The sequence below is a fragment of the Setaria italica genome, chromosome IV (genome assembly GCF_000263155.2).
Source record: "Setaria italica strain Yugu1 chromosome IV, Setaria_italica_v2.0, whole genome shotgun sequence".
NCBI lineage: Eukaryota > Viridiplantae > Streptophyta > Magnoliopsida > Poales > Poaceae > Setaria > Setaria italica.
In genome coordinates, this window is record NC_028453.1 from 3,388,752 (window position 1) to 3,409,838 (window position 21,087).

Genomic DNA, 21,087 nt, shown 5'->3' on the forward strand with positions numbered 1-21,087 from the left:
GGGGGGGGGGTGGAGTAGTAACTGCAACTGAGCAATGAAAATTACACTTCAACAGGCAGGGTAAATATTTGATGTCTCAAATGTTCTTATCTTTAAAAGAATCAATCACAGAACGTTCTTACAAGCAAAGAATTCCATAGTTATAAATAGTGGAGCTACAAATCAGTTGGATCAGCTCACACTGTCACACATGGGGGCGATTCAATGTGCCATACAAACAACATCATACTACGAATGGGGCGAAATTCCAGACGTACAGGTTGCTTCGCGTATTAACAGGTTATACATTCTCGGTGCGCAACGGAGGAAAAATGTATGTGATGCTTTCAGCGCAGCGCAGCACATAACCATTAACAGGTTACATTACATTGCAGATCAGAGGATTCTCCATGGATCTGTATAGCTTCAAGGTTCTGCAGAAAATGTGGCGTAGCTTAGCAAGGCTGAGCCTGAAAAAAGGCTATGGGATGACAAAACAAAGCCACCCATCAAACATTGGCTGCGCAAAGAACAGTGTTACGTGAACTTACTGCAGATTATGTGGCAAGTGCCGTTAACTCTCCTAGGGAACAGAACACAATGCTAGGAATACGACCACTGCAGTATGAGCTTCACAAGTACTTGGACAACCAAGGAAGATCGGGAGATTCCTTGAGGGCAAAGGTTATGTCGTCACTTCCGACCAAGAAAACAAAGTATTAGACGATGACAGATAAGGTCTAAAGCTACGATATTCGCTTTAGCTTTTGAATTGGAAGGTCTAAATGCAGTTGTGGGAGCTGACCTTGGGTAGTTAAGTTGCAGCTTCTGCAACTTGTGCTTACTACCTTCTTCACAGAGGATGACCTTGCTTTCACCAAGCTTGCAGCTGCGAGTGGAATATGTAAAAATTTACTGATATAGATCACCAGATCAAACAAAAGGAAGCACAAATAAAAGTCAGAAGAATCCAGAAGTGAATAGAAGCATCAGTGTTTATATCTCACTAAAACAGCAATGGTCTTTTATCTAAAAAATCTCACTAGAACAGGAGAAGAAATGCAACGAATGAATATAATGTTGAAGAATAATACAGAATGTGCACAAACATCACTAAATACATTATACATTATGGTATGTGTACATGAACTCATGGAGTCAATTGTATGTAAAAAAAGCGATTTTAGCACAGTTTCATGTACAGCAAACTACATTGGATTAGCATACCAGATTTTCATGAGGGTGTCGTGTCCAGGCAAGAGTTCTCTATTGACTTGGCACCAGGAGAGAACTGTTGTCGCTAACTACAGTAATAAAAGAAAAAAAAACATTAGATTTTCTTCTTCAGATTTCAGAAGAACGCAAACCAAAACTATGTCAACATGTGCATGGCTCCAGACAGGAATGACATTAAAAGAGTAGCATTGTTAACATCCTACCACTATGAAACTTCCAAAGTAAGCATGAAACAGTTCATCTCATGCTTCAGTTCACATGGAAACTTAATAGGATAAAAAACTGTTGGGAAAAAAGTATCATTCAGTGTATGAGAAAAGTATAGTTAAGAGTTTAAGACTGGATGACTAACCCCTCGCATGATTTTCCCATGCAGGATACTATACACTGATCCAAGGAAATAAGTCATACACGTTAGATTAGTTGTGATTTATGAACTCTAGAGTAATGATCCTTAATCATTAGGGTAAACAATGCCAGGATGATAGTCGAGCAGCAGCAGATCTTGGGATGAAAGAAGCATGGATGACGGAGAAGACTTTGCAATGCCCCGGCCCAAAATACGGGCTAAGACCCACTCTACATGTTGAGTGAACCATGCCTACGTATTAACCCACTTGCGCTTTCGTCCTCGCTTCGCTCAAAAGGATTGACCTGGAATGTATACGCTTTTCGGCACCGACATCTAAGCTGGTCTAGCTCACTCCCAATTTCCGGTTTAAGAATGTTGAATCAAAGGTATTGAGGGGTAATAGATACCGATACTGCATGTTGCTGAGTATCAGAGTAACATAGTTGTGCACTCAAAACAGTTCCATCCAGCTTAAAGGTTGTAGCAGACTAGCAGGGGGATGTAAGGGGGAGAAACAAGAAAGAGCCAGAGATTGCCTAAACAATTCAACAAGGGATTCTGTAGCCTAAAGATTCTCAAAGTCCCATAATAGAATGGCTGGAAAAGTTTAGTCATCAGAAAAATATGACAGCAAAGCAAAGAAAATACCATATGAACAGTTCGTTGTAGATGACACTTCTATGGGCAATATACCCTACTGACAGCATGGGGCTGAAACAGCCACGGAAGGGCTTGTGCCAGTCACAGCTGACCTGACAAATTAATGTACAAGCCTACAAGGTAAGAGACTTCATGCTAAGTATTGGATTCGAGACAAGACCATGGCACATAGGCACCAAGGGCTAAAGAAACAGCCATCCGTACAGCCTTGACACCTGGGCTTGAGCAGCTAATTTTTTGTTCACACCAATAATATTAAAAACTAACATAGCAGCTAAAAGAATACCAAAAGAAAATGCGCTCACCTTATCAAAAGTTACTTCACCTAGTCCACTTTTGTACAATTCATGAACCATAGCAACCAAAATAACTTTTCCAAACTTAGGGCAGTTCTTCATCACCTGTAAAGAGACAAAAATGTTGCAAAGTTACAAATAATGTCAGTTTGACTGTAGTAATTGATATGGCTCATGTATGAGGCAGCCATTGTCCACTTACTTGAATATGTGGTGCCTGAAATACTTCCTGAATAGCAGCTTCTATATCACCCATGCAAACAACACCATCTCCTACAAGTATGGGGATCCATGTTTAATGGATTATATACAAACTCAGAATTGAGTCTAAACGATAATGATGAAGTCACAAAACTGTAGCAAAGGGTGGATTTGTACTGGTGGCCAAGGTTTATGTAAGCATAAAGAAATAAAAATCCCATGAAAACGCTTTTGGTGACAAGCTAATTCCCGTACATATTTACACTGTACCTTTATTTGCAGAAGTCTTTCCAGACTGTTGAGACTGTTTGACGCGGTAGTCTGCGAACTCTGCTGCCCGTCTACAAATTTCTAAAGCTCGCCTAGCATCACCTGACATAGCAGCTACCTGCATGCAAAGGAAATATAATCACATGAATGAAAGTCTGCCAACATTACATTAGAAAATGGCTTAATATTCAAAGAATAGAAGTTAATTAGTGGGTTATATGAGTTGCTAGCCATTTTAAATTATTTGTTTGCACCAGACTTCAACTTTTTTTCTAGACTTCGCAACACCACGTCTTTTTTTTACTACACTACTACTATTTGACTTTTATGCCTCATACACCTACCATAGCAAGAACTTATCAGTTATCACTTCATATGTTGCTGGCACATTTGCTGGCTCTTAGCCTCAGATTTGGTGGAATGATGGGCAGAGTAATGGTGATCGAAGAAAAGGCATGACAACAAATATATAAACATGGTATTACAGAGCAAACCTTTCTAGAAGCAAATTCAATAGCCTGTTCCTCAAAGGCATCAATACCCTTTAGACGACTTGTTATAATTTCCTGCAATTGGCGAAAATTGTATGGGCCAAAACACAGTCGTTGGATACCCATCCGACTTGATATACGAGGCAATAACTTTTCCGGGAGATCCATTGTGTTTGCTATGCCTGCATTCATTAACAAAATAACCAAGGGGTAAAAATCAAAGGTAAGGCAAAAATCACAGATCAAATAAAGAATGGTTACCTATAACAACTAGGTTGGAATTTGGTTTGGTGGGCCAATCAAGAATGTTATACAGCACCTGACAAAAGATAGTCAAGGGTCAAAAAATAAGAAAGAAATGAAAATACCACTAATAAAATCTAAAAAAAGAAATTAAGCTATTAGGTTCGGGTTGAATTATTACCGACTGGTTTCTTGTCAAAAGAAGATCAAGCTCATCAATGAGCAAAATAATTGGCTGGTTTGCTTGCTTTCCAATTTTAGAAACACCTGAAAAATGCTCCGTTAAATAGTGAAGAGCCTTTTTCCACCCAACCCTATGCCCACTCAACTGTTCGTATATAACCTGCATATTTTAAACAATATACCCATTACAATTATTTCCTGAGGGTTTGTGCCAGCTACAGTTGAGTAGGGCAGATTTATGATTAGGTAATCAGCAGAAGCACCTTGTAGATATTCTCGGGAGAAGCTAATTTAAGACCATTAATTTCTATAAAACAATACGGCTTCAGAGTTCCGGAATCAAATTCAGATCTCAGCTTCCTCATAACAGCAAGTACACTCATAGTCTGTAGGTCGACAAAACAGAAGATATGGTTTTAGTGTTTAGCACTTTAGGCACAGCAGATGAGATGAAACCATACAAGCAGTAAGAAAAAGAATGGATTCTTACCTTGCCAGTACCAGGTACACCATGGATATAAAGGCAGCGTCCTAGACACTGGTCCTTGCAAATTGCATCCTTCACAAATGTAGATATCTCCTCCATTTCTCTGAAACGAGACTTCAGCTGAGTAGCAGTTTCATAAGCATAAGAAATATCCAACAAGATGAACAAACATACTTATCCCTGCAAGGCAATGACTTAGGAAGAGTAGCCAGTAACAGGGTTGCTTTCGCCTTCTCCAGCTCAGTCTTTTGGTGGCACCGAACATGCTCAGGAATTTTTCGTATCCCAATTTTTTGTAGGCCATATATCCTTCCTTTCCTTGAATTCTAAGAGTAAATATTCCATTTCAGTAAAACAATATAAAACAGCAGATGAAGGGAGAAAGGAAGAACTATTACCGCCGCCAATTCATGTGATTGATTCCTTCTGGCAGAGAAACATGATTTAGGTTCTTCCTCCTCGTCATATTCTGAATCTTCATCAGTGCCACTGTTATAATCATTACCGGCATTGTAAGGCTCATCATTGGGATCTTCCTTTGTCTACAAGAAATAAATAGGAAGAACGGTCACTGGGTAAACTGCAATGGTGTCCAAGCCTCTAAGCAGAGAGATTTGCTCTCAAAAGTTTAAGCGCGTCTACCTCAGGCTCATCATCAATATCCGCCAAACGCTTAAAATTATGCCAGTGTATATCATATTCATATTCACAATAAAATACATCATCCCCTCCATCGTTGGCATCCCTAAAGTCTTTGGGGCACATTACAGAACAATGTCTAAGAATTGTTTCCATCTGCACAAGCAATAAGAACAAGGAACTTAAAAACACAAATGAAACAAATAAAAATTGTGAAAAAGCTAACTATACACACAGAAGAGAATGATCACCTCAATGTCACCAAGATCATTGGTACGGTACAGCTCTCTCCGCAAATTATGCGGCTGCCTTCCTGCTGCAGTCTCTTCAGGGATAATGTACCACCTTACCTTTGCCCAGAAGGTACCATCTGGCTCCCTCCATAAACTGTTGCAGACAAAAGCATCGTTATGTAAACCCACAGACAATGCAGAGAACAAGAACTGTCATTACAGCAAGAGGCATATCTGGAGATATATTCAGGTACTTCTATCACGACAAATCGTTTTTGTAACCCTTTTTTACTTTAGGAAAAAGCGGTGGACCAAGCATTCAGCAGTATAGAACAACGCCACTAAAAACAACTATATTATCACTAGAAACATTAAAAAAAACCTAAAAAGTAACTGATTACAGACCATTCAGTGTAAAAAACATAAATCATGAATAGGGAAAACTGTTGCACGGTCTATCCAAACACAGCACTAATTGACCACCTCATTCCAATTCACAGTGTAACCAACTATAGCCAATGCAAATATCTCAAGGAAAACAAAATACTAGACCAAATTACAGAGCTGTATAGCACACCACATGAACTTGAAAACCAATGCAATGCCAAAACCTCACTAACCTCTCGATGCGCGCGGCCCACAAATCACTGGAGAGGAGTTTCTCCTTGGCGGTTCTCACGATGCGCTTTCCCTCAGGAGGCCTGGGCCGCTCGACTGCCTTGCCAGCGCGCTCAGCCTCGCAGTACGGGCACGCCCAATCCCCTTCGGGCACCCGGCGCAGTGGCGGGCGCACGCACCGCAGGTGGAACCCGCCGAGGCAAGCGTCGCATTCCACCATCACCCCGCCGCCGGCGCGGAAGCACACGCGGCACTCCTCCTCCTCGGGGTCCTCCGCGTCCGACTCCGACTCCTCCCGACGCTTGACGTAAACGTCGTCCCCGACCTCGAACTCACCACCATCGTACACCACCTTCCGGTAGTACGCCCTCTTTCTCCGCTGCCGCCTCTGCCGCTTCGGTTCGCGCTGGGCAGGGGTTTTGGGCGACGGCGCGGCGCGCTTGCCCCTGGCGGCGGGGGTCGGCGTAGCCTTCACGGGCACCTCCGGGGCGGCCTTCGTGGGAGTATCGAGGAGGCGGCGGGAGCGTCGAACAGTGGATGGGGTCACCGGAGACATCGGCGCCGGCGAGGTCGCCGATTTGGACTTCCGCCTGGGCGTGGGCTTGGACGGAGTGCAGGGGTCCATCTGAGGCTCGGCGGAGGCGGCGATGGGCTTCGCAGGAGAGGATCTGGGCTTGGATTTGGATCTGGAAGGGGTGGCGGAGAGATCCATCTCCGGGTTTCGCCGGAGACGGCGAGGGAAGGGAGGCGGAAGAAGGGGGGAATGTGGATTTGAAATGGAGGATATCCGAAGTGGAGGGGACTGACGGGAGCAGACGGAGTTAGGGTTTGGGCAATTGGGCGGTTTGGCGCCCATTCGCACTGCAGCTTTGGTACTTTTGCAGTTTGGTCCTCTGATTATGGAAATTTCGTCTTCTTGTCCAGAAAGATTTCCATACGTCACTTCATTTTGGCATTCCATTTTGTTTCAAAAAGAAAAAAGAAAAAACGCCACATACGCCAAGCCGATTCCATCAAATTTTTCCAAACACGAAGCCATTGATGCACATGCACTCTTTATCTAAGTTATAAATACTATTAACGGTACAAAACCGAGCTTCCATAAAAACAAAGTAAAATAAAAATGGGCATTCCATGAAACTCTTTTATTGTGTTAATTAGATCCACGAAAACTCTTAAAATGCATTTTAGCATCCTAATATTGTTAAAATTACATGTACATACCCCCTTCATTCGTACCTCCTCACCAATGTGGGATCGCTAGCGTGCAATGATTGTGTTTGGGCAAGAATTTAGGTGCTGATATAGTGATATTCATAGTTTAAGAGAAATAGCGAGTGTTTTAGTGCATTGCACAGTCCGTGCAGCACCAATGTCCTACTTGGTTCCCGGCCGCAACTCATCACACGCCCGCTGAAGATGCGGCACCAAAATTCAACGCCACACTTATGGCAAAGAAATGAACTGGCCAACAGTTAAAATCATGTGGCACGCCGCAGTCCAGTAATCATCCAAGCACCTGCCAAGCTCCTGTGGTGACACTGAACTCTAGGCATGGCGAGTCAGGGTGGGGAACCAAGCACACCCTAAAAAAACTCGCACCTAAATGGCTAAACACAATCATCGCCACTCTATTAATGCCATGTCGCGCGAAGAGGCACTAGCGAAAAAAAGGGTCTAGGCCTAGAAGGCATCACTAAGCAAGCAGGGTGCTAGATACATATTTTGAGAGTTCGTAAATCTATGGGGCTGTTTGGATACGAGGTGCTAAACTTTAACAGTGTCACATCGGATGTTTGGATGCTAATTAGGAGGACTAAACATGAGCTAATTATAAAACTAATTGCAGAACCTTGTGCTAATTCGCGAGACGAATCTATTAAGCCTAATTAATCCATCATTAGCAAATGGTTACTGTAGCACCACATTGTCAAATCATGGACTAATTAGGCTTAATAGATTCGTCTCGCGAATTATACTCCATCTGTGCAATTAGTTTTGTAATTAGCTTATGTTTAGTACTCCTAATTAGCATCCAAACATCCGATGTGACAGGTGTTAAACTTTAACAGGTGTTTCCCAAACACCCCCTATGTATCACAATGGTACAAGTTTTAAGGGCCGCATATGTATTGTACTATGAAAACCATCAATAAACACACATAAATGTGGTCTATCGTTTTGCATATGCAAATTTCTTCGCAACAACTTATAGAATAAAGCACAATCCAAGCTTCAAAATTAGTTGGCTTTGCTAGCAGGGTTTGTATTTCCTCTTTGGCTAAAATGGGGCAGAATTGGCTGAGCAAATGCGTGCGCGGAGTGGTTTTTTGCAAAATAGTTATTATGGGGTGAAATCTCAAAAACTCAGGTGACATGTTGTTTTCTTTTTGCAATTCTCTCGTGCATATGTAACAATTGGACACGATATGGATGTACGAGATGGACTTGTTTGAAGACTTCTAGTCTCTTTAACATGTTTTGGGTCTCCAAATTTTCCATTTTGGACCAGGTTAAAAGGCTCGCCAAATATATTTCTTGATCCGAACTAAAAGCTTTTGATTTTGAATAATGTTTGGTGGTTTCTTCTTTCGAATATCTTTCACTGGAGTTTTTATGACCTAAGTCCTAAAAAATTGGAAAATTCCTTTGGAGCCGTAGGATTAAAATTTTGTACTTGAGATCTGGGTAGGATGCAGGTTTTGTTGGGTTGACCCAACTACCCAATACCCAAAAAAAAGAAAAATGGTGTTATTACCCTACAGAGCCGACCCGATAGTTTTTTGGTTCACTTTGGGTTCCATCGGTGGGTAACCAGAACAATCTATATTGTTGCTGCTCTGTAGAGACTCGCTCAGCAACACGTTGTCAATCCAATCCACTTGTGGGGCCTGCCGATCATCCGAACGGAGCAGAGTAGAGTAGCCGGCTATGGTGGCCCCTGTTTGATCGCTGACGGCGAGCGCAGGTCAGCCGGATGAGTGACAGGGGAGCTACAGGGGTTCATTCTACGGGTTCTACGGGATCGCGCACGAGAGATGAATGGCTCAAGGTGCTGCATGACAACTTCAGTGACGAGATGCCGGTGATCTCGCTCGAGGGCATCGATGACACGCGGCGGCGGCGGCACCGTGAGGATTGGACCATCTTCCAGGCAGGTGGTGGACCACGACGTCACTCGTGGTCGAGATGACGCGTCTGGCGATTGAGTTCTTTTTCTCGAACGAACGGGGCACAAGATTGGGCCTATTTCATTAATAAAGAGATTGAGTTCTTCGTGCTGCTGCATAGTTAAACAATGTTTTTATGGGTAACCTATTGGTTTTGGGTAATCTCGTGCTTAGTTTTGGGTTAACCTATTACTTAGGACTTTTCATATTGGGTTGAGTAGGTTGGACACTGGTTGACCCAATACTGACCCACTTGCATGCCTAGATCTGGGGCACGATCTTTGTACAGTTTTTATCTTTTACAATTTTTATGAAGCAACGTTACAATATTTAGATACTACCACTATGTCTATTCATCTAAACGTAATTAATTGTAACCCACCCTTTGACATTGTATCTAATAAATTATTCATTCATCAAAGACAATCAATTAAATCACGCACCATGATGGGACTTGGTACTTAACATTGACATTATGACACCCAGAGCCAAACTTCATCTGTCTTCTTGTTGACCATGCCAATGATATTGCAATGCTAATAAGGGTTCCATGTATAAGAGAAGTACACTATATCATGACCATAACTAAATTATGCCATGTAAGATGACAACTAAGTTGAGGAGCAAGCTAAAGAGAAATGGGAACAAAGCCATAACTCAAATCACGTTCTCTACTTCGGCGTACTAAATCATGTGGGTGAACTCATCTCTAAAATCCATGAGATCATCTCATTCTCTTCTCAAGTGCCAAGTAGATGCAAACTCGTGGTTGAGCACTTATGGCACTCGAAACTTTCTACGCGGAGCCCTAATCAATATTGTAATCTTACTACGGTACATGTAAATTTATCCATGCCAGTAATAATTTACGAGTTTACTATATTGGTTAAAATAGTCCTAACCCATAACCACACTAACCAACCTTACGCGAACGGATACCTTGCACTCTCGGTACAAACTTAACTCTAATTTGATCGTTCCAATGCAATGATCAAAGCACAGATCCTTCATCTCTTCTCCTTGACTCTGGGCTATGGCTTGAACTTTGCTTAAACTTTGAATCAACAAAAACACACTGAATGCAGCCGTCGACGAGTGTAGGGCAATCCTACCATCAGAGACTCAGGACAGTGTCCCGCCATTTCTCTTCATCGTGTGCAGCTAGCGCGTGCCCGGAGCGCTTTTCCCGCGTCCCTGGAGAACGGAGAGGAACCTTACCGGAGTACCGGACCCACTCGAAGCGTCGACCATTTTGTCCACTGCCCTGTGGGCCCAGCGGAAGCAGCACTGCCCTTCCAATGACGAGGGCTAGCTGCCTAGCAGGTGATGAGTCTACAGAGCTATAGTATATCTTATCGAATCGATTAGCTTAACCACTCCTCCCATCCCACCCTCACGTCACGCCGTAGCCTACCTCGCCTGAACAAGGCACCGCGCGCGGTGGGCCCGGCATAGGAAGCCCCATATGACAGCGACTGTTTGTCCATGCTGGTGTCAGGTACCGAGCCAGCTCATGATTTTTAAAACAAATTAAAAAGGTCAAACGGCTAATCCTCCAAGGGAATCTCCCAATTTCTTAGGACTTCGATCTCCTGCAACCTTTTTTTTTTACCTCACGCTGTTCTTGTTTATAGCCCACTTGTACGTGATGTCTGCAGCTATCCTCCATTCATATCTTGATGCCGGGCGGTGTTTTTTTGGAAGCAATTGGGCACCACTCGTCTGCCATTTTTTTTCCCCGACATTTTTTTGTCCAATTTTTGTTGCCAAATTTTTTCCATTCAGATTGTACCAAAAGCTTCGAGCAATCCTTTGATCTGAAAAGCTTTGCAAATAGCCTGTCACTCTCTTGATTTTTTAAGACTCTTTTTGGATCGATGCAGACGAGCCTACCACTCAGCTCCGATCTTGTTGTTGCTTCCCACAGTGCTTAGGATCCAAGGAACCCCGAATCTGTGCTTGGAGCACCCACCAGTCCACCACACAGATTCAGCATGGATAGATTGGGCAAAACCCGGTGAGTAATCCAATCTTTACCGCGCAATCTCCCTACCGGCCATTGGAGATCTCGCTCGGCAGCGACCAAGGAAATGTCGCCGCAGCCGGCCCCGGACCTCGCCGAGGACAAGGAGAGGGAGACCAATGTCCTCATCGAGGCGGCCCCGGGGTCGCCGGCGAAGGCGGCGGAGGGCGACGGCCCCGGCAGGTCGCTGTCGCCGGCGGCGTGGCTCCGGATGCTGACCCGGGAGCTGCACTGGAGCTTCGTGCTCGGCGTGGTGGCCACGTACGGCGTCAGCCAGGGGCTCGGCGGCGGCATCAACCGCGTCGCGTCCGACTACTACTGGAAGGACGTGCAGCGGGTGCAGCCGTCGGTGGCGCAGGTGTACCAGGGCGTCACGTCCATCCCATGGATGGTCAAGCCGCTCTGGGGCCTGTTCACCGACGTGCTCCCTGTCGCCGGATACCGGCGCCGGCCGTATTTCATTCTTGCAGGTGAGGAGCTTGGTGCTGGGCTTTGTTGGTTTTTTGTTAAGAGTTGTCAGTTGTGCCTGATTTCTGGAACAACCAGTGAGTGGTCTTGCTCAATTAGGAACTTCAAAATTGAAAGATATCTTGCTGAAATGTAGGGGTACAAGTAAAAAGTTCTATGACTTGGTGCTGAAAAGGTAGTGGCAAATTGTGTCATTGGTGATCAGCACCAATCATGCATGCCTACAAGTACTAGCTAATGGCTCACATAGGACTACTAATTCTTTGCGTCTATGCACTGGTTGACTTTCACGCAGTAGGTGTAGTCTAAGATCCAAACTAGATGAGTAGACAAACTTATTTAGAATATGGCGATGCATCTCACCATATTGTAAGTTGTAACCGTGTGATGCTAAACTGCATATAGAGGAGCTCAAATTTTTACCAAAAGCTACTCTGAAGGTATCAATGTGATTATGTAGGTGCATTTATTTTAAGGCACCGTTGCAGCATAAGGCAGACATATGTGGCCTATTCCTGAAACAATGTCATTTGCACTACAGTTCCCTTGATAGGAGATAAAACGCCATTTTGCAAAAAGTATAGACCAAAATTGAGTATTTTGTTTTTTTTGTCCTCTCCCTGTTTCTGAGGAGTATGCAGGCTTCATCGGAGTTATTGCAATGCTTATAGTCTCTCTCCACAGCAAGCTTCATGCACTGTTCGCCTTGTTGGCATTGATGGCCGGAAGTGCTAGTGTGGCGATAGCTGATGTTACTATAGATGCTTGTGTGGCGGAAAACAGTATATTGTACCCTCATCTTGCTGCTGACATGATAAGCTTAAATGGATTCTGTTCATCTGTTGGAGGTCTTATTGGATTCTCAATAAGTGGTTTTCTTGTTCATGCGATAGGGGCTCAAGTGAGTATCACTAGTTCATTTCATATAATAATTTGTTCGATCTTCATATTTTCCAATTCTCATTGGTCTGCATTGATCTTGCCATGTGCTTTGAACCCATATATTCATTATGTTCATAAGCAATCAGTTCGTTGGACTTGTGTTGCTTCTCTCTTCTGTGATGTGTTGGCTATAAATTAGACAAGTCAATTGTCAATTTTTTGATGTTGGTGGTAGATTTTGAAAACTAGATGGTTCTGGTATCTGTCTATCTGATAATGCATAATCTTGTGTTTCTCAAGGGTGCCCTTGGCCTGTTAACTTTACCATCTGCCTTAGTCATTTTATCTGGAATGCTGCTAAAGGAGGTCCATATCCCCAACTTTCCATACGGGCAGGTTAGGAAAAAAATGTTGTTTTTTCCCCGTTTTACACCACATTTAAGTACTCTATTTTTACACTAGATTTTCCTTTTCATGTTAAAAAACCAGGCTCACAAGAAGTTTGTAGAAGCGAGTGGAAAAATGCTAACAACCTTAAAATGTCCTGAAGTATGGCGGCCATGTGTTTACATGTACATGTCACTTGCTTTGAGTGTCGACATCCAAGAAGGAATGTTCTACTGGTACACAGACCGAAAGTCAGGGCTATCTTTTCATGAGGTACATTCAGAAATCATTTAGCAATGATGCATACTTGACAGCTTGTTATGAATGTGGGCCTTCCATTTTCACATGGGATCTCTCTATCTGTCTCGTGATTAAAATTCTTCTTCACTTACCATGTTTGGAATAGCACTCACCTTGTGAACATTTCGCATTAGTACTTCTGAAAATTGTTCCTTCATAGCACATAATCAAAGTATCAAACTAACTTTCTGTTACTTTACCAGGGATTCATTGGCTTTATGTTCGCAGTTGGGTCAGTTGGTTCTCTTGTTGGGGTTATACTTTATCAAAATATTCTCAAGGACCGCCCGTTTCGCAGCCTGCTTTTTTCAAGCCAGTTGTTGTTAAGCTTGTCAGGAATGCTAGATCTGATCTTGGTGCTTCGTCTAAATCTGAAAATGGGGATACCTGATTACTACTTTGCTGTGATCGATGAGGGGGTTTCCAAAATGATAAACCGTGTCAAATGGATGCCTCTTCTGGTGCTTTGCTCAAAGCTCTGCCCCCCTGGCATTGAGGGCACATTCTACGCGTTGCTCATGTCCATTGACAATATTGGCGGATTAACTGGATCATGGATTGGTGGACTGCTCCTTCATTTGTTGAGAATCACAAGAACAGAATTCAAGAACCTCTGGGCTGCTATAATGATTCGAAATGTGATGAGGCTGCTACCTCTGGCGCTGTTGTTCTTGGTGCCAAGTAGCGATCCAAACTCCGCTCTTCTTCCATCTGATTTGTTGAATGAGGATGACGATGGCGAAGGTCACCAAATGGAGAATATTGAGTTAACCTCGCTTGCTGTAGACAAGGGCTCATTCCCTGACAAATCTCCCCAAGAACGCGGGAACCGGGAGGGCATTGATGTAGAGCAGGATGACGACGAAGTTTCGCTGCTTGCCAACAGGGGTTGATAATACTGGATGCATAATACGGAGATTTTTGTTTTGCACACGAGCAAATAGTTGAAGTTTAGAAGAAGAAAAAACTTGACATTACATCAAAGACATTCATTAGATGTCCATGTTGTTAAATTCATTCATTTCACAGTAGGTTAGCGTAGTCTTTAAAAGACACATACCGTTACCAGTTTACCACAGACACTTTGGAGTTTGTTCTCCTATTCTCTGAACTTCCACATGTTACAACATTTGAATCAAGTTTTACGAAGTGTAAAAGTTTTGCCTTTCTAGCAAATTTATGTTTGCTGTGACAGTTGAGCTGCTGGCGTCTTTGACTAATCTGTTGATTGGGCTTCATCGAGGCCTCGTTTAGCAGGGGTGTGGTTGTGGCTGAAACGGTTCCGGCTGTAGCTCCTCCGATGAAGCGGCTTCTCTGATGAAGCTGAAGCCGTTCTGGAAAGTGTTTGGCAAAATGACTTTTTCTGTATTTTTATAAATGGATGTAAGAGGTCAAATGTCATATATGCCCTCGGCTACGTGATTTGGATGTATACATTAGTTTATATTTGCCCTCAATTATAACGTGAGTTGTCATATAAAATGAAAAAAATAATGAATAGAAATTAGATTAATATTGAATTAGCATTTTCCTTTTTTTAACGCACTTATTTTTTTTATCTTTCCTATCCCGTGTCTTTTTACTTCCTTATTGTCTTCTTTTCTATCCGGCTCCTCCTGCTTCCTTCTTATCCTCTAGCTACTAGAACAAGCACCACCGTGCGCTTCCCTGCGAGCATGTCTCCGAGGTCCACCCACCCGCGCTGCTCTCTTTGCTGCTCCATCCGGCTCGGCCGCGCGACGCCCCCATCTCCATACTGCATCCATGCGACCCCGTCCCCTGTCGCTTCCGCCCCTCGCCGCTATGGGCATGCCATCGCCGGTCCTCGCCAGTGTGGGATGCCGCTGCTCTTCCCCGGCATGAGCCATCGACAAGCATCGCCACGGCAAGGCATTTTCGCCAAGAACTACGGGAGGTGAGGGAGAAGCCGCGGGGAGCCACTTTTTTCGAACCCTTCTCCTAGTTCATTTTGATGGCCAGGTTCAGTGCCTCACCTCCAAAGCCGTTTTTGCTTGGTCTGTTTTCAGATGAAGCCGGTGGAGAAGTACCTCCCAAAGCCCTGCCAAAAGGGTCTGATTCTGATCATGATCAGTGAGAAAATTTTCAACCTATTGCAGCACATTAATTTTATTTCATATTGCATGACAATTTGCATATATGATATATCAACGTTATTTAAACGAGAAAATATCTCGATGATCTGACAAATCCCTTGAATCCATAAAAAAAAACCTTGAAGCTCCATAGACTTTGACTTTTCAACACCACTTCTTGATCTTGACCCTGCTACAGTGCTACAGTACAGTCTAATCGTACAAGTAGGACCAGCCGTCTCGCCGTCGGCTAGCGAGAGGAGAGAAGCGTTTTCCACGTGAGGGCGGGGCGGCAAAACGAGTCACGCTGCGCGCTCGTGCGAGCACACCGAACCGAGCATACATCCGGCCCCACCGCGTGGGCCCGCCTGTCACCGCCGCGCGCCGCTGACAGCCGCGCGCGCCTGGCGCCCAACGACCCCGCCACTTTATCCACTCGGGGGAACACCACCTGCCACCGACGCGTGGGACCAGAATCAGTGGACCCAGAGGTCATAGACCGGGCGCCGTCACGCCGCACGGGCGCGGCTATTTCTGGACCCTTCTCCTCGCCAAAGGCCAAGCAGGCAAGCAGGACCCCTCCTCCTCCCCCTCTCCCCATTTCGCCTTCGCGCTCCCTTCCTCCCTTCCTCGAATCATTCGATTCGCCCCGTCTCGCCGCCCCCACCCCCACCGATTCGATTCGGCCGCCGCGGTGATCGGCGGCGGCGCTAGGGTTAGGGTTCCGGCGATCCCCCACCCACCCACATGGTGCAGCTCCCGAGCTCGGGGAAGCGGCACGCGGAGCCGGCCGAGGCGGCCATGGCTCCGGCGCGGCGCGCCGCGGCGGCGGCGGCGGCGGCGGCCGTGAAGCTGGAGGTGGAGGAGTTGGGGGCCGATGAGCGCGGCCCGCTTAGCAAGCGCGCCAAGGCCGCTCAGTCTGCTCCCCCGACGCCTCCGCAGCAGCAGCAGGTAGATCCGGAGTTGTCGTATTTTTGTCGCGAATTCCGTGTGCTCGATTGGGACTGGGATTGAGTTGAAAGCGTTCTGTTTCGTCATGTTTGATACCAACTGGGGAGTTCCGATAGGATTTTGCGGGGCTAGTTTGGTGTGATATATTTTTTTTGGGGCGGTGGGGGTGGGGAGTAGAGCTGAGCTGTGAAATTCAGGCGTTCGATCCAAAAAATTACCCTCACGCTTTGAGGACTAGGGGTGGAGGCTGCAACGGAGGATAATTCTCGCGGACTGGTCTAACTGTGTGGATAGGAGTACAGCTTATGTTGCTCAGATAAATTTTGTACATGTTGCTTCTATGCAACTTCTGCAACAATGTCCTCTGTCCTGCTGTAAGTGCCTCAGTGAAACCGGTTGGCAGCAACCTACCTTGGAGCTGCAGTTCGTTGCAAACACCTGTTCATTTATTTCACCCGATTTCTAACAGGGATTCTCTTTTGACCCATATAACTCGATGTGATATTTACTTGCCCTGTGTGCATCCTAACGCTCTGAAGCAACCAGGGAAGAAAAAACAATAGTCGAGCCATGCTCACGGAGTCATATCCTACCATGTTCAGTTAGTAAGTCCTGTCATAGTACCAATCTATGGCTGGAATTTGGTACTACCATCTTGACACATTAATGTGGATACAATTAATGTTCTGTGGGTTTGGCGCCTTGATAGACAGTAGTAGTATAGTGTACTAGTGTACATGTACTCCGTGCACTAAGCTTGTGGTATGCTCAAAGCCGACTATGGCATTAGGAACAAAAAGAAAAATATAAATAACCTTGTGAACAAAAAAACCTAACAACTGTTTGTTCCTAGGTATTTATATGGGATGCATGCTTTTTTGCTAAAATACAATTTAAGGTGTTTGTAGTGTTTTCCTTCTGTTAATGGCTGATGAACCCTTAATAAACAATAAGATATGATTATGCAGATACAATTGTAGAATGATTAGCTTTGAGGTTTATTGTTCTGATGTTGATCTGAACACTTTCAGGATATGTACCACAATGTACTTGATGAACCTAGCCCGTTGGGCCTGCGGCTGAAAAAAAGCCCATCTCTGTTGGATTTGATTCAGATGAGGCTTTCTCAAGCATCCAATGCTGGAGAGTCTTCAATTGACAACAGTGGTTCAGAACCTTCCAAGAAGAAAGACAATAAATCTGGCGTGTCTGCAGCTGGCGAACGGCTAAAGGCTTCAAATTTTCCTGCAAATATATTGAAAATTGGTACATGGGAGGTGAGGAAATTTATTTTTGCTGTTTCTTATGAGCTCTGCCAGAACCTTAATATGCATTGGGTCTATGTAGCCCTTCTTTTTCTGCTGAGAAGTAGTGCGCTCACACAAAAGATATCATGTGAGTGAATAATGGCGCTTTGTTGAGACATGGCCAATATGTTAAATACTCTATGTACTAACCGTATCATATTTGTTTTGTCTGTAGTCTGTACAACTTGAAGTTAACATTCATGCAATTATAATGCTGGTGCTGTGTTATAGTATGAAGTGTTAGTGCGACATCACTGCATCTTACTTGTTATCTGAGCTTCTTGCAGCTGTAGTTATGAGCCAAACTCAGCATTTTAGCGCAAGCATTTTAGCACATCCAGTAGTTTATATAATAGTTCAGCTGAACAAACCTTGTCCTTAAATGTAACTGAAGTTACCTCTATTTTTGAGCAGTACGTATCACGGTATGAAGGTGATTTGGTGGCCAAGTGTTACTTTGCAAAGCATAAGCTTGTGTGGGAAGTTCTGGAAGGTGGTCTTAAGAGTAAGATAGAAATTCAGTGGTCAGATATTACTGCTTTGAAGGCAACTTGCCCCGAAAATGGACAAGGAACCTTGGATGTGGTGGTACGTTTATCTGAAATAACTTTGTTTCTTTTTTCCTCTCAGTTCACTACCTGTGTTTGTGTTCTGAGAGGTTTTCCTTTTTCTGAAGTTGGCCAGACCACCTCTATTCTTTAAAGAGACAGATCCTCAGCCGAGAAAGCACACATTGTGGCAGGCTACCTCAGATTTCACTGGTGGCCAAGCAAGTATGCACAGGTGAAGTTCTTTTCTCATTCCATGTTCACAGTTATAATGGATTCCATATGAGAAGAGCGTTCCATTATGGGCAATGGAACCTCTATATATTGTGGCGGTATGACAATAGTATGCTACTCCCTCCGTTCCAAATTGCTGGTCGTTTTGACTTTTCTAGGTTCATAGATATATTTATGCACCTAGACATACACTATATCTAGATGCATAATAATACTTATGAACTTAAAAAAACTAAAACGACCTACAATTTGGAACGGAGGGAGTACTTACTGTTTGCATATTAACTGATTTTTTCTCTGTGTTTTTAAAGGCTTCAATTGCATTTCAAAGACAACAGTGTTTACCTGGGGTTTTGTAGTACTATGTGCATAATGATTTTTAAGTTTCCTTTATGGTTTTATTTCTATTATTAGAAGAGCACAGAAAACTGCTTTGCGCAGTCTCAGCAGTTAGGTATCGTAGCATGCACCTTTAAATAGTTTGCTTTAGTTGTGTTGCTAAGGAATAAATTGTTTAGTTGGAGATCACTTTGAGTTGAACTATTTCATATCTAGATTCAATCGGTTTAGGACCCGCTTATAAATAGCAACATAAGGAGACATTGACACCCTTTTCAGTCAATCAAGAAAAATGAATTGGTCTTTCTACCCCAGCCTATGGTCTCGTACTTTTTGTTGTTAGTCTGGATGTAAATTTGCGCATCACAGGGGTTCCAAGAAACCCAAAAGATTCATAGAAATGGTTCCACACTGCATAACAGAAAAAATGGAAAGCTTGCATGTGTTGTAAAGATAGCTTTTCAGAGCCAGCTAGGTATTTAGCAAGGTATGGTCCACGGTATTATTTGTGACAACTTTTATTTATTACAGGGTTGTACCATCTATAACACAGAATTTTGATTTATGATAGTGCTATTTATACTATTACTTGCTGAGCTCCTACTCTACTCTGTTCAGTATTCTGATTGGTCAAAAATATGCAGGCGGCATTTCCTGCAGTGCCCTTCAACCTTGTTGAGCAAGAATTTTGAGAAGCTTGTTCAGTGTGATCAACGGTTATATCAATTGAGCCAACAACCAGAGATCATATTAGAGACTCCAGTGTTTGAACCTAGGTGTTCAATATTTGAGGATCCGGTTGAATCAAAATGTGCTGGTTTTACTAATTTGAAAGATGAACATGAAGCTCTACCTGGGTATTCAGGTTCCTTGTCACCATGTGCTGGCTCATCCATGTCTGCTAAAAATGAAGCCAACGATTCCATTGGAATGCCAGCAGAATATCTTCCTCAAACAGTAGGCTCAGGTAATTCAAAGCCTATTACAGCATCTGTCACCCCTTCTATTGCAGTCCATAGCATTGCCTTACTACAGTGCTATCAGTAGCTCAAAGTACAAATACCTTGTAACTGTGATGGTGATGTGCTTTTATCATTATGCTCCAAAGCACTATAGAACTAAAACAACATTAATCTTTCAACTACAGATTGATGTGCTTTAGTTCTTTTGGTAGACACATAACTACTTTGTTTGAATATAATGGGAATGTTATAATGGCATAATGCTGATGTACTAGCCAAGGCTGTATGTGCTCCAATGAATTGAAATTACAAGGTCTTCCACATGAGACATTGTCATATATTTGGATTAATCTTTCTAATCCCAGAAGCACTTTTACAGGAGCTGGTGCTGTAGGTCTGCAAGCTATCAGCAGAAATGTGAACGGTGCAGCTCCAGAATTCAATATTCCCCACTGGTGGAGTCAATTGAAGGTGCCTGGGCTTAGGCCATCGATGTCAGTGGATGATTTGGTAAACCACCTAGGTAACTGCATCTCAGAGCATATCACTTCAGGCAATACAGCACTGGCCAAAAACGAGGTGCCAACCAAAGAAACACTGGAGGAGATTGCTCAGTATCTTCTTGGTGACGCACAAGGCCCACCTGTCTCTGCCTCTGAAGAGAGATCACTGATGGCTAGGGTGGACTCCCTCTGCTGTTTGATTCAGAAAGACACAGTGCCAGTTGCCAAGCCAAAGCCTGAGCCAAATGACAGTGGCGGCATTGGCGTGGATGCCTCAGATGGTTCTGATGAAGAATTCAGTTCAGCACCAACAGGGAAAACTACAGATGCTGCCGAGCTGCCAGCCATGTCGAGAAAGGACTCTTTTGGGGAGCTCCTGACGAACCTCCCCCGCATCGCTTCACTACCGCAGTTCCTTTTCAAGATACCAGAGGATACTGAGAACTGAAACCTGGAAGTCAAGACCTGGCTCCGCATTCCCTGAAGTAGGGAGGTCACTGTAAAGATTGTACCCCAGCAATAAGAAAAGCCCCCTTAGCCAGGTCTTGACTGAGAACTGAAACCTGGAAGTCAAGACCTGACTCCGCATTCCCTGAAGTAGGGAGGTCACTGTAAAGATTGTACCCAAGCAATAAGAAAAGCCACCGTAGCTCTCCTCCTTCAGAGGTGAGTTCCCCGCCCTGTAAATGTGACACCCGGTAGGTTGCTCCAATTGTCTGTATGTTTCGTGACTCAAATGGGTAGTGGAAAAATTAAAATGTTCATTGGTTCTTTTTAACTCAATCATGTCCTCGTGCAAAATGAAGTGCCAAACTGTTGATACTAGTACTCAGGAAGCGTATCCACTGGTACCGTGTATCCCTTCCAGATTGACGTGAATAAAACTAAAAGTTTGTTTCGGTCTGTCATGCTCAGTTTCGGTGTGAATTTCTATCGTACTCTCGGAGCACGATATTTAATCTTGTACGTAGTTACTTCATCTTCTTTTCTTTTGTATAATCCTGGAAGTGAAGCAGCAGCGGAATGGGACGA

The 21,087-nt window shown here is 43.9% G+C and overlaps 3 protein-coding genes across 4 annotated transcripts; 2 read left to right on the forward strand and 1 right to left on the reverse strand.

Annotated features, from left to right (window-relative positions):
• Window positions 1-61: 61 nt before the first annotated feature.
• Window positions 62-6,694, reverse strand: LOC101773091 (origin of replication complex subunit 1). Of its 2 annotated transcripts, XM_004964585.4 has the most exons (17): window positions 5,891-6,694; window positions 5,289-5,424; window positions 5,041-5,193; window positions 4,797-4,940; window positions 4,573-4,724; window positions 4,402-4,501; window positions 4,175-4,297; window positions 3,910-4,071; window positions 3,747-3,804; window positions 3,489-3,667; window positions 2,995-3,112; window positions 2,726-2,796; window positions 2,533-2,628; window positions 1,207-1,283; window positions 785-868; window positions 531-675; window positions 62-413 (listed from the first exon to the last, which is right to left on the reverse strand). In XM_004964585.4, the coding sequence occupies exons 1-16, from the start codon at window positions 6,598-6,600 to the stop codon at window positions 612-614; spliced, it is 2,427 nt and encodes an 808-aa protein (XP_004964642.1). In that variant the 5' UTR covers window positions 6,601-6,694; the 3' UTR covers window positions 62-413; window positions 531-611. The 2 variants fall into 2 exon arrangements, with proteins under 2 accessions (XP_004964642.1, XP_022681976.1); XM_022826241.1 differs by lacking the exons at window positions 62-413; window positions 531-675; window positions 785-868; window positions 1,207-1,283 and adding an exon at window positions 2,167-2,340.
• A 3,902-nt stretch (window positions 6,695-10,596) lies between these two features.
• LOC101773499 (probable folate-biopterin transporter 2) lies at window positions 10,597-14,310 on the forward strand. Its single transcript, XM_004964586.2, has 5 exons — window positions 10,597-11,551; window positions 12,191-12,450; window positions 12,732-12,827; window positions 12,921-13,091; window positions 13,322-14,310. The coding sequence occupies exons 1-5, from the start codon at window positions 11,149-11,151 to the stop codon at window positions 14,009-14,011; spliced, it is 1,620 nt and encodes a 539-aa protein (XP_004964643.1). The 5' UTR covers window positions 10,597-11,148; the 3' UTR covers window positions 14,012-14,310.
• A 1,483-nt stretch (window positions 14,311-15,793) lies between these two features.
• LOC101773914 lies at window positions 15,794-20,958 on the forward strand. The gene is made up of 6 exons (XM_004964587.4): window positions 15,794-16,162; window positions 17,194-17,439; window positions 17,884-18,057; window positions 18,146-18,252; window positions 19,235-19,557; window positions 19,932-20,958. Exons 1-6 carry the CDS (start codon window positions 15,959-15,961, stop codon window positions 20,501-20,503), a joined length of 1,626 nt encoding a protein of 541 aa, XP_004964644.1. The 5' UTR covers window positions 15,794-15,958; the 3' UTR covers window positions 20,504-20,958.
• The last annotated feature ends 129 nt before the right edge of the window (window positions 20,959-21,087 follow it).

Bases quoted from the DNA above. Each gene is read 5' to 3' on its own strand.
- LOC101773091 (XM_004964585.4), bottom strand. From the start codon at position 6,600: ATGGATCTCTCCGCCACCCCTTCCAGATCCAAATCCAAGCCCAGATCC. The intron at 4,941-5,040 runs GTAGACGCGCTT...TATTTCTTGTAG, and splicing joins ATATTGATGATGAGCCTGAG to ACAAAGGAAGATCCCAATGA. The intron at 3,113-3,488 runs GTTTGCTCTGTA...CTTTGCATGCAG, and splicing joins TTGAATTTGCTTCTAGAAAG to GTAGCTGCTATGTCAGGTGA.
- LOC101773499 (XM_004964586.2), top strand. From the start codon at position 11,149: ATGTCGCCGCAGCCGGCCCCGGACCTCGCCGAGGACAAGGAGAGGGAG. The intron at 12,451-12,731 runs GTGAGTATCACT...GTGTTTCTCAAG, and splicing joins TTCATGCGATAGGGGCTCAA to GGTGCCCTTGGCCTGTTAAC. The intron at 13,092-13,321 runs GTACATTCAGAA...TTACTTTACCAG, and splicing joins CAGGGCTATCTTTTCATGAG to GGATTCATTGGCTTTATGTT.
- LOC101773914 (XM_004964587.4), top strand. From the start codon at position 15,959: ATGGTGCAGCTCCCGAGCTCGGGGAAGCGGCACGCGGAGCCGGCCGAG. The intron at 17,440-17,883 runs GTGAGGAAATTT...ATTTTTGAGCAG, and splicing joins TGAAAATTGGTACATGGGAG to TACGTATCACGGTATGAAGG. The intron at 18,253-19,234 runs GTGAAGTTCTTT...AAAAATATGCAG, and splicing joins GGCCAAGCAAGTATGCACAG to GCGGCATTTCCTGCAGTGCC.